The 13,299-nt window shown below is 37.4% G+C and overlaps 1 protein-coding gene across 1 annotated transcript; it reads right to left on the bottom strand.

Annotated features, from left to right (window-relative positions):
- Positions 1 to 1,656: 1,656 nt before the first annotated feature.
- ndufa12 (NADH:ubiquinone oxidoreductase subunit A12) lies at positions 1,657 to 11,219 on the bottom strand. The gene is made up of 4 exons (XM_003221036.4): positions 11,061 to 11,219; positions 7,423 to 7,505; positions 5,745 to 5,832; positions 1,657 to 1,940 (listed from the first exon to the last, which is right to left on the bottom strand). Exons 1-4 carry the CDS (start codon positions 11,147 to 11,149, stop codon positions 1,760 to 1,762), a joined length of 441 nt encoding a protein of 146 aa, XP_003221084.2. The 5' UTR covers positions 11,150 to 11,219; the 3' UTR covers positions 1,657 to 1,759.
- Between the last annotated feature and the right edge of the window lie 2,080 nt (positions 11,220 to 13,299).

Here is a 13,299-nt window from a genome sequence, read left to right on the forward strand (position 1 = left end):
ATCATAGCTGAAAGAGACCGCATGGGCCATCCAGTCCAACCTGCTGCCATGTAGGAAAAGCACATTCAAAGTACCCCTGACAGATGGCAATCCAACCTCTTTTTAAAAGCATCTAAGGAAGGAGCCTCCACCTCACTCCGAGACAGACTGTGTGAGAGAGAAATTAACTGAGTGCACATGTGGAGATTAATTTGTGCTCCTAGCACACCTTCTGCCCACAGAAAACATATGACAGAACAACTTACGTTCTCTTGGTGCAATATATGTTTCTTTTTAGTGCAATTCACAAGTTTCGCAGCCATTTTCACTACAGCGTGATAACTCTTATACTAAACTACAAGGTCTGCCAACTTGCTAAACAGATGAATCACATGACACTCTCAGACACAACCAATTACTCCTCCTTCTGCCCCCAGTTTCCAACAAAAATATAAAAGTGTGGAAACTTCTATTCTTTAAATATTATAGTACCACAATTCTGGTTCACCTTGCCTCATTTGAAGGGTGACTGCATTATTCCATCATTGCAGGAGTCTCCCAGCCTTAGAAGAAGGCAATAGCAAATCCTCTGAATACATCTTGTTAAAAAAAAACCCTGATAGAGTTGTCATGATTCAAAATTAACTTGAAAGTACATAACAGCAGTGAATCTACAATAAAAAGTCTCCATAACAGGTTCAATATATTCAGAGGAAAATATGTAGGACTAAAATTTAAATATAATATAATAGATGCAAGCTCACACCAAAACATGAGTGAGGCTTCAATACAACTCAGTGCTACATCAGAAGAAGTGGGTTTATGTCCACAAAAGCTCATGCCAAAATAAAAGCGTTCATCTTAAAAGTTGCTTTCATGGTTATTTTTACTCCCCCTTCTTTTCTCCTTTTTATGCTACAAGAGACTAACAGAGCTACCTCTTTGAAAACACCAAAAACATGTTAGCTATACCACAGTACAGATATGTACAATTTTTTCCTATTCATTTAATAATTCGAATTTTAAATTATATTTGTCCCATAGATGACAATATTTGGAGCACAACATTTTTTTTGTTTCTTTTAGATATGCACAATTAATACCAGAATCTTACTGCAAATTTTAGAGAAGTTGTCTATATGTTTTCATGTAACAAGCACAGAAATCCCCAAAAGCAAATCTCTTTCTTATGGTGACACAAGTCCATTAGTGATCAGGAGAAAAAAGATGACTCCCAAATATGACCTTATGAATTATGAACCACTACAAAAACATTATAACAATGCTAATATTTCTGGTGAATAATGCCAGTTATTTTATGTATACAACTGTATTAATATACAGTCTATAAGCCATCCCATAAACAAGATTTAGTCATGCAGAGTAACATATAGAATTGACTTTGTACTGTATTTTAACATGTTGGAAGCCGTGGCATATTATTATTATTATTATTATTATTATTATTATTATTATTATTATTATTATGAGTGCTAACGCTGCATAATCAAAAATAAGTGCTAGTCTTAAGCATATCTCCCTTTATATGAAAATACATGGCATGCTGGGACTGGAAGTGGACTAATTTAATGGAGTTTGGTCATATCTTACTGTATTCTGCTTCTCGCCATCTACAATTCCATGTTTCTTTTAAAATAAATATTTATGACTTCAAAAGGCTTTTAATCAAAGGCTTTTAATCAAAGGCTTTTATTTTAAATACAGAAGAAAGATACAGTTCATACTGTAAGCTTGATTATTTGCAAATCATCACATCACTTCATTTACTAGGTGTAGAAGGTGGGACCCACTCTTGTATCTTCTTGCGGGTGGTAGAATAGGGTACATATTGTCCAGGAGTACCACTCAGATTGAACTTATGATTCTCCCAAATGAATTTCCGACTCACTGGTGGATGCGTCGTTGGTGGATCTTCTGTCATACAGTGAAGCCACCGATGCCTTAAAAATAGAAACAAAGTAATAAAAATGTCCTAATAACCACTGTATCAGACACAGCTTCAAAGGCAATCCTTGTTGATAAATCCTTACATTTTAAGTAACTTAGTGGCTGAATCTCATGTTCTTGATTCAGAGGACCAAGTGCAAATACAGAAGCCATTTATTAATCAGAATATAAGTAGTCCAAAACAGGTAAACAGTTCTCACAAAAGAAGGTTGTTACAAAGAAGTTATTACAAGAATAGGTACAATCAATTTATGGACACATAAAAGTGCTACAGGAATGGCTCCTATCATGACATGAGTGATTCTTCTTAACATCCTCTACTAGGTGGAGAAACCAAATCCAGATGTTGCCTTGTCTTTCCTTCACTGCTTTCCAAAATAGGACAATGGAACTATGACAATTATGAAAACTTCTGCTCATATGATTTAACCATGTGTAATACTGCATGCAAGTCATATGAAGATGACTTCTGCAAATAGTTCATTATACAGAAGTAGTTACAAGAATTCTTCTGTCTTGTTTCCAATAAAGATCTAAACACCAGTAGGTAGAATTAAATCCATTTAAAATTTAATTGGAAAGTTAAGTGAAATGTTCCAGGACCAGATGTCGTATCTGGCTAACTTTTTAAATTATTATTTACTACTGCATGCAAATCCTATAGTCAATATACACATAATCTTTCTTACTGTTGAAGAAGTAGCATAGGATGACACAATTTTCTAGAGAGGCCACAGGATGAGGAAACGGCACGACTAGATTCTCTGTTATTATTATTATTATTTAATTGTAACTAAATTGATTTTCAACAATGACAGCAAAGTTGTAATGATGTATTGGAATTACTTTAAGCTGCACAGGCATGTTCTTACTAAAACTTAGGGTTGCTAAAATAATTTGAATTTTTTTAAAAAGGTGATTTTTGGAAAATATCTCAGTAATGTTAATTAAGGTAGAAACAACAGCCAGTTAGATAAATGCAGTTTATTTAACAAACAACTCAAAATAGCTCAATAAACCATCCAAGGAGCTTATAACACTTAAACTTCAGTGTAAATAAGCATTCAAAACGAAGAAAATGCCAAAAGAACAAACTGGCGTATAATCCGGATTATCCGGAGATATAACAGCACTGACAGGGATTCATTGAGTTTATGCTAGAGGATCTTAAGTGTTATTAGTTATATCAAGAGAAGATAATTTCAAATGATGCAGTAATCTATTGATGGAACAGAACCTTGAAAATAAACACAAACACAGGGCAGGTTTGCTAGTGAAAGCCTATGAGGCACCACTGTGCATATAAAGAAAGAAACTAAGGAAAAGAGGAAAAGCTCAATTCAAATATATAATAGCCATGCCGTATCAGGCCGAAGGCCAATCCACTTGAGCAATTAGTTCTCAGTTACCAACCAGATGCTTACAGCAAGCTCAAAAACAGGGCATGAGTGTAACAGTACCCTCCCACTTGTTTGTGCCATTAACTCCTACACAGGAATGTTGTCTTTGATTCTGCAGGTACAATTCTGCTATAATGACTAGTAGCCGTTGATAGCTTATCCTCCTACTATTTATCTTACCCACTTTTAAAGCTGTTCACCTTGGTATTTCATTACTGTATTCTGTGGCAATTTAAAACAGCAACGACACTTTATGAGACAAGGATAGTGTGGAAAGAGTGGGAAGGGAATTACAGCATCTTGTGATGTGGCATTCTCAATGTAGTGGCATTCACAATGTAGTGCTACTATATTTTTGAACAACCAAATTATGATAGCAAGTGCTTAATTTTGATTTTTTGCACCAATGAATTTTGATTTTCACACAGCTGAATAGCTCTACCATTTATACAAAAATGGATAAAACTGACAGTATAAATTTACAGAATCTCATTTAAATCTCCTGGAATCCAATTGATTATTTTTGTCCTTTTTAAGATTTCAAAACTTTTCACTGTCACATTCACAGAATCATTAAATAAACCCATGAGCAAAAAAAGGTCAAGTATAGTATGTATACAAAGGACAAGGAATGACTGCACTTTCATTAATGGGGAATTAAATCATTATCTGTATCCTTTTCTTCTTGTTTGCTATAATTAAGACAAGTATCAACATTTGCACAACAGCTGAAAGACATATGGAAAAGATCCTTGGAGAGTTGAGAACCACCCCATATGTATTAGACCCTTGCTCTTCTTGACTTATTAAACTGTCAGAAAACAACTGGCTGAGCAGGGAAGTGATTAATGCCTTTTTGTAGCAAGGCAGGATCCTAACACACCTGAAGGAAGCTATGGTATGACTTCTTCTGAAAAACCGTCCCTGTCATACTAGATAAATATAGCTTTATCTCAAACATGCAATTTTGACCAAGGTTTTGGAGCATGCACCAACTTATCAATTCCAAGGTTTCCTGGATAAGACAAATTATCAAGATCTATTTCAGTTTAATTTCAGACCTGGCTATGGGACCGAGGCAACTTTGGTCACATTGGTGAATGACCTATACAAAGAATAGGTTTGCCAAGGGAAGGTGATTAGGCACCCTATTGGTACAACACATAACGATGTACTTTCTCACAAGTAATAATGGACATTAGTTCTCTCTCCTCTCATTGCAATATAGAATTTAAAATTTTAATCTGCATTGTCCGAATTATGATACTTCAAATTTATAACATAACACTGATTTGTAAACAAATCTCCCACCTATACTGCATAGCTCTCCCGGACTACCTGTGCAGTTAACAGATGCAGTAAATAAGGAGGATGAAATAAGGTAAGAAGGCTGTTGGGAGTTTTGGCATCAAATTTGAGTAGTAAGATGTGACAGGACTCGATTTCTTTTTACACACCTTGGTTAGGGGAGTAGGAATAGGCAGAAAGCAACTATAATCTTGACAATGCTGGAGGGAAAGATTTTCTTTGCCGATTTTGAAGGAAGATACTAAAGGGGAAGAAACTGGAATCTTGCCAGTGTTTTGAAGAAGGGGTTTTCTTTTGTCAGATTAAAAGGGGGCACATAAAGGAGAGGAAGAAACTGGAATCTCGGAATTTTGATGTAGCTGGAAGGATTATCTCCTGCATGCTTAGGTGTGTATGTTGTGGGGATGAGTAAGCAAATGGAGTCTTACTACCTTGAAGGAGGGATTTCTCTCATGTATGCTCTAATGTTTTAAGTCCTAAATCTCTTTGAATCTGGTATTGAATTAAGTAAAACTACTAATTTTGTAGACTGCTTTGGGTTGAACTCATCTTCTGGACTTCAGTGATTTCCTATAAAACTGGTTGCCCTCATTTGCATCAGTCCTAGTTTCATTGTAAGTTCAAAAGTACAACCCCAGGTAAATCAAAACCTAGCTGTAAAGAAAAAAATTCTGAATTACATATTATTAATTGCTGCTGTGAGTAAGAGGCAGGCACAGCTGTGAGAAAACAGATGATGTTACATCCTTTACTACACTAAGCAAATAGAAGGAAAAAAGAAGGGAAGAATAAGATACAGATCTTCAGTTTTCTGTAGGAAATAGGAAGTCACCATAGTGCTTAGTATTTACATATCACTTGCCCCTTTCACATACAGCTGCAGTGCCTAATTTGTGTTCTGTCCTGTAAATGGCGAACACTGCTTCCTGGCAGAAGATTAGGGGATGATGGACTACTAAGAGGCTTAAATTTTCATTTACTTGCTTTTGCATGTCGGCCTCAGACAAACTGACTCGCTCTAAGGTTAATTGTTTCACAAGGTTAATAAAACATCTGAACAGAAGAAATAAATGAAATAAACTACATTACCATTCAGGAGGCACCATACTTCCATCCACTTCCCAGAATGTGTTCTTACCATTCATTTCCTCAGTGTATATAACCCACCTATGACGACCTTAAAATAGAAGCATAAGAAAAACAAATCAATAAACTGAAATGTATTACACTGAATGATGCATCACACTTTAGAAATAACTAGCAGGATCTTTGCATAATCCCAAATTTAAATTCTGTGAAGTTGTGCTAAGATTAAATTTGGATTATTCTGTTTTCAAAAGACTGATTTTCAACAAACATCCTGTTTGTTTGAACTGATTTGACATAAAGCGAGGTGGGTGGGGGTGTTAAGCCAGTGGAAATTATTCAAAGGATACATCCAGAATTAAAACTACTGTATTTATGTTTGTTGTCAGTGGTCATCAAGTTGATTTTGCTCTATGGGGACACTATGAATAAGAGGCCTCTAAGTCATCAATAGACCTGCTTAAGTATTGCAAACCCAGGGCTGTGGCTTTCTCGATTGAGTCTCCATAATGCAGTCTTCCTCTTTTCCTACTGTTTTCCACCTTCCCAAGCATCACTGTCTTCTCTAATGAGTCATGTCTTCTCATGATATTTCCAAAGTATGACAGTTTTATCCTTGTAGCTTCAAGGGAGAGTTCAGGTTTGATTTGTGTTAAGACCTGTTCTCTATTTAGAAGTTCGTGGTAACTGCATTCTATTTCAACAGAGTTAATTCTGTTCCTAGAAGTTTCACTTATTCTAAAAAAGAATGTATGATTAAATGCTTTTACTTATGAAGTATTTGTTTTGGTGTATGGACCAGAACAGCAGACTATTTGATGAATGGCTGTACTTCTAATACAGCCAGTTCTATGAATGCACATTCAACTATCCATTATTTTTTCTTTAAATCCAAAAATCAAACCTTGATATTGCCAATATATTAAAACACACACACACAATTTTCCTACAAAACTGGACATAATAGGAGCTGAGCATCTAAGTTTTGATATCCTCCGGGAGTCCTGGAACCAAAATAAAAAAAATAGCAAAAGCCCACTGCACTTAGTCTACAAATTTATTTCCCCCTCCAACTCCCTGACCGAAAGTTTTGGGATGTCATATTCTTCACCAATGCAAAAAAAATCTCCTGCAAAGTAGAACCACTTAAACCCTCTTACATAAGGAGTACTATGTTGAAATTACATTGTATTTAATACATATGTAACATGAACACTTTACATAAAGGCTTCTGTCTGCACAGGAGATGAAAGAGAAGATCAAAATGAGCACAAGTTACTATGCAACGCAGGGCACATCAGCCTAGAATTGTTTTCTGCAGTGTTTGTCATTGATTTTCTCAGAATATAGCCAGAGGCTTACCTAACAATATCCTAAGAAATTTAGCGGCCTGCCATAAGCTGCCAGGTGACTTGAAGGCACATGCACATATAGACACAGTGACGAAAATCCAACTATTAGCTCTAATTAGAACAAACACTAATATTCCAAAAAAAATTATGCATTTTTTCATAACTTTGGGACAAACTATTGTGAAGTCACAATAGTTTATAGGCACTTCTTGTGATCAATAGAGCCTCTACCTCCCATTAAACTTAATCACAGAAACACACAGAAAGAATAATCTTTGCCCAAATTTCTTTATCCTATCTTTGCCCAAATCTCTCAAATACAGACTCACCAAAAAAGTATCTTTTATCTTCATAGTATTTGTTTCCATACTTATCAACACCAACTAGCATGCCAGTCTTTAGGTCATTCACCCTGAAAAATGCCAAAAAAGAATAGTATTGAAATGTCACAAAACTTTAGCTATATTTTGCTCTGACACAAAACATGGAACTTCCTTTAAAAATGTTGAGAACCATCAGCTGCTCCAAAATGGTGCAGCTAGAATACTCAATGGGGCCAGTTACAAAGAACACGATACAACTGCAACAATTTCATTGGTAACCCATCTGTTTCTAGTGCAGTTCAAAGTACTGGAAGTATGACCTATAAAGTGAATATATGACTTGAAATCAAGCTGTCTGAAAAATCTTATTCTCCAATCCAACCCTTAAGATCTTTGATAGGATTCTTCTAGACAGGGGTTCTCAAACTGTGCTCCGCGGAGCCCATGACAGCGAGGGGCTCTGCAGCTCCATGCTGCTTCCCGTCTCCTCCTCTTTCCTCCTCCTGAGAAATGCAGTGAAATTAAAGTTTTGAGCTGCTGGAAACAACAGCAGCAGCAGCATCCTTCTCCTGGGACACAGACTCCTGCCCCACTGCCTCCATCGCTGTCCACTCTTTTCCTTGCTGTCCAGACCCTCCAGGCACCCCCGCTTTCTTTGCTTCCAAAACCCTATTAATATCCCTCCTGCACTGCAGAGGGTGCTTTGTGTTTTTCCTGCGTAGCAGAAGAGGGTTGGACTAGATGGCCTCTGGGGTTTCTGCTATTATTATACCCAGATAGTTTTAATGATGAATTTTAAAACTTCCACTCTCTGTTGAACTTTTGATTTGTATATTTTAATATGTATTTTATGAAGATATGTTTTAATATGTGTATTCTACAGAGTGTTTTAAATTATTATGTGTTTGATTATATGTTTTAGCAATGTTGTAAGCAGCTTCGAGCCGTGAGGAGAGGCAGGTAAGGGGTTGGACTGGATGGCCCTTGAGGTCTTTCACTGAAATACTGTTACATTTATGTTGGTAAAAATTGTTCTTCATTTTAAATATTGCATTGTTCTTTCCTTTTATCTGCACTGGCCCAGCCCCTGCCTGATATACAGTGTTTCCTCACTTATTGCGGGGGTTAGGTTCCAGGACCACCTGCAATAACTGAAAATTCACTTAGGGACACTATATTTATTTTAATATTTATACATTTTAGTAGTTCTACACTATTTTAAGTCTTTATCAACCAATCGTGTGTTGATAAATCGCCTCCTTCTTCTCCTGTTGCCTCTTGGGCTCCTTTTTTCTCCCCTTGGCTTCTCCGTCCTCCATTCCTTAGGCTGTAAATTGTAATTTTTATGATTTATAATAGTCTTTTAGAGTTTATTGAAAAAACACAACACAGCAAATTTGCGAAAAGTGAACCATGAAGTAGTGAGGGAACACTGTATATACATTATATATAATATACTATATAATATAATATATAAACATTTCTTAGGGCTCCATGGGAAACCTTTGCTTCAAAAAGGGCTCCATGGCTGAGAAAGTTTGAGAACCCCTGCTCTAGGCTCAGGAAATTAAAAAAAAAGAGAAGTTTGATCTGGTATGATACCTGCTGTCCTCTTCCCCAACAAGCAAAACCTTTTTTATTTAGGCACTCTTTTCAAAACTGGCCAGTTGTAGGGAGAACTTATAATGTAAAAATAAATCAATTTGACACCACTTTAATTGCTGGAGCTTAGAGCTATGGCATTATCTGAGTTGCAGTTTTACAAGGTCTTTAGCCTTGTCTTAAAAAAGGAATAGTTACACCCAGTTACAAACCCCAGGATTCTACAATATTGAGCCATGACAATTAAAGCAATGTCAAACCACATTAATGACACAATGCACCCCAATTAGAATCTGGTGTGTGCTATATTTGCTTTACTGATCTGTTCTAAGTTGTCATTCATTTAACTGTAATGCATGATTCTGTGGTGTGTTTTAATTGCAATATTACCATGAGATGCTTGGATCGCATTCTTGGGTGAAAGAGACAGTCTAATAAAAAACAAACATAAATATAAATAAATATATGGCCAGCCAAAATTTGTTAGGCAAGGATTTGTAGCTTAGTAGAAAAGAATTGGACTGTGTGTTTTTTTTAAAAAAAAATTGTGAGCAACTCTGGGAAAGTGGAATAACAATTATGATGGTGATGGAGGTCGAGATGGTCCATAGCAGTTTGCTTAATGGTACATCTACGCCAGGCATGGGCAAACTTCGGCCCTCTGGGTGTTTTGGACTTCAACTTCCACAATCCCTAACAGCTGGCCGAAGTTTGCCCATGCCTGATCTACAGTAGATGCAAAGTCTTCATCCTTCTCTGCCAAAGAGTGCTGGTGCTTCACCAAACCACAAATGCCAGGATTCAATAGCTTTCAGCTAGGGCAGGTAAAGTGGTATCAAACCTCATTGGGACAGAAAACAAGGGACACCACTGAGAAAACAGAGGAATTCCAGACATAAAACAAATAATTCCCCCAGTATTTTACCAGTATTAAAAAATAAAGAACAATACTCAAAAAACATGGGAATTCCACACAGGAAACAATCAGGGCCAGCAATCCCTCCCAACAAAGGATTCCCCCAGCATTTATATTCCGCCTTTCTCACCCCGAAGGGGACTCAGGGCGGATCACATTACACATACAGTAGAGTCTCACTTATCCAACACTCACTTATCCAATGTTCTGGATTATCCAACACATTTTTGTAGTCAATGTTTTCAATATATCACGATATTTTGGTGCTAAATTCATAAATAAAGTAATTACTACATAGCATCAATGTGTAATGAATTACTTTTTCTGTCAAATTTGTTGTAAAACATGATGTTTTGGTGCTTAATTTGTAAAATCATAACCTATTTTGATGTTTAATAGGCTTTTTCTTAATCTCTCCTTATTATCCAACATATTCGCTTATCCAACATTCTGCCGGCCCGTTTATGTTGGATAAGTGAGACTCTACTGTATAGGCAAACATTCAATGCCTTTTAACATAGAACAAAGACAAACAAACATAGGCTCCAAGCAGGCCTCGAACTCATAACCTCCTGGTCAGAGTGATTCATTGCAGTTAATTGCAGCTGGCTTGCTCTCCCGCCTGCGCCACAGCTCGGGCCTTTGAAGCTTTGAGGCTTTGAAGCTGCAAGGCTATTCGATGCTAATCAGGGTGGCCAACTGCAACATTCGCACTTGCCTCAAACAGACAGGAGTTCTTTCTCCCACCCTGGACCTTCCACAGATATATAAATCCCACTTGCATAGCTTTCCAACAGACTTCACAACCTCTACGGATGCCTGCCATAGATGTGGGTGAAACGTCAGGAGATAATGCTTCGGGAACATGGCCACACAGCCCAGAAAAAGCACAGCAACCAAACCTCATTATAATTCTACAGCCTTGACTCTGTGCTCCCGCTTCCTCCTTCTTGTCAACTGACCTCAAGCTTCGAGGGGCCACAGTTCCCTCAGACCCAGAAAGAGACGCTTTGCCCTCGTTTATCTCCAAGGTGACCCACCGCAAGGGCGGACACTTCACCCTCTCTCCCCACCACCCCTAATCACTTTCCCCGCGGCTTTCCAGAGAAGCCTAGAGCCTCCTGACCTGAGCAGCTGCAGCACCAACCCGCGAATTCCACCATGGCCTCCGAGCTGCTGCAGCGCCCTCTTGGCTACCTGCATATACTCCGCCATCTTCCCGGAAGCGGGACGGGCCACTGCGCAGGCGCAGTTCCTCAACCAGCCACAGCCCCGCCTTCTCCTCTGTCATTCATAGCCTCCTCTTCCCGTTTCCTATGTAGAACAATCCCATCACATGGTTTATTTTAGTAAGATTTGGCCGGAGGAGGTTTCTTTTGAGGCTAAGAGAGTGTGACCTGTCTTTTGAACTCTGGACTCCTGGGGTGAATCAGCACAACACTATAAAAATCAATGCAATTTGACACCACTTGAACTTGCCATGGAATAAAGCTCTTGAATCCTGGGATTTGTAGTTTGGCAGAGAAGGCTAAATATCTTGTAAAACTACAACCGCCAGGATTCCAAAGCAACTGAGCCATGGCAGCTGAAATGGTATCAAACTACATTCATTCTGCGGTGTCCATGCACCCTGAGAGTGCCTTCCCTAATTTTGTAAATATATATTTAGAGCAAAAGAAAATCTTTTCCAAGGCTGAGTCTGCACCACACTGCAGAAATCAATGCAGTTTGACACCACTTGAACTTGCCATGGGTTAAAGCTATTGAAACCTGGGATTTGTGGTTTGGCAGAGAAGGCTAAAGATCTTGTACAACAACAACAACAACAACAACAACAACAACAACAATCTATTTGTATCCCACCTCCTCTCCCAAAAGGGACCTGGGCCAGCTTACAACAAAAAAATACATCATGCATAGTAATAATAGCAATCAAAACAAACCAGAACAACAAATCATAATAAAAAGGAGTCACAAAAATTCAATTATAAAATCAGAACATCAGAAAGTATAACATTTTGTGCTGGAATAAAATATATTGTACATAAGAGGCAAAAAACTAGCTCATATTAACAACCAATAAAAAATCCAGTTGGTATTGGAATCAATTTAAAAGCCCCAATCACTTAAATTATAGTCAGCTATAAAACAACTGCCAGGATCCCATAGCATTTGAGCCATTGCAGCTGAAGTAATACCAAACTGCATTCATTCTACAGTGTAGATGCACCCTGGGAGTGTGCCTTTCCTAATATATATGTATTTGGATCAAGAAAAAACCTTTTCCAAGGCTAAGTGTTGGAGTCAAACTCTGGACCCGTTGCACTATGCTGAAACCTCACTGTATTTAATATATAGGTTAGGTAACATGTACGCTGCACCTTAAGTCTTCTGTTCACACAGAAGACAATTGAAGAGATCCCAGATTGGCACAGACCAAAGTGCAACCTAGGGCATGTCAGGCCAGGTGTGTTTTCTGCCAGGTTTGTTTTCTATGGCCAAGCAGGAATTCAAAGGCCCGATCTACATTGCCAAATGAATCTACACTGATTTGTTTAATGCAGTTTCAAACCGCATTATAGGTCAGTGTAGATGAGGTCAAAGCACTACATCTTGCTGCGCTGGTATATTCAGATACTTTGTAGATTCAAGTATAGGTTAAGTATCCCATATTTGCAATTCAAAAATCCCCCAGAATTGTCAGCGACACCTATGGCTTTTGATGGTTCAATATACACAAAAGTTGTTTCACGTTCAAAATAATTTAAAAATATCCTGTATAAATCTATATTTAAGGGTATATAATTAAGGTGTAAGTGAAGCATAAATGAATTTTAACTGGCTTCTCCATGATACCTTTTAAAAAATATAATTTGTATTAATAAGAGTGTTGGGAGTAGGAAGGGATAAAAGAATGGATATAAAGTAGGGATATTTTTAACATCCTTTGTTCTTGTCTTCTTCAGTAATTATCTAATGCAAAAAAGGTTTCTATGATGTGAAAAAATTCTTATCTAAACTAAAATAGAAAAATAGAAAAGTGGGTGTAGACTGAATTAAAGCAAAGAAGATAGAGGTTAAGAAAAGGTCCTGTTTAACACTTCCTACCTTCTTACTGCTATTTTCTTCATAATCAAAAATCCAAGATGTTTCATTATCTATGCACAAATATTCCAAAAGCCAAAATATGGAACACTTCTAGACCCAAGCATTTTGGGAAAGAAATGTTCATCCTGTAAACATTACCAAGATATATTAAAATGGAGTGCTTCAGTAGATAGTGACATTTTCCCCTGTGTATTTAATGAAAAACCAAATGATGGACATGTTTACTAAGACCAGAGCTGGGGAGTTTGCAGTCTTCC

The sequence above is a fragment of the Anolis carolinensis genome, chromosome 5 (genome assembly GCF_035594765.1).
Source record: "Anolis carolinensis isolate JA03-04 chromosome 5, rAnoCar3.1.pri, whole genome shotgun sequence".
Taxonomy (NCBI): Eukaryota; Metazoa; Chordata; class Lepidosauria; order Squamata; family Dactyloidae; genus Anolis; species Anolis carolinensis.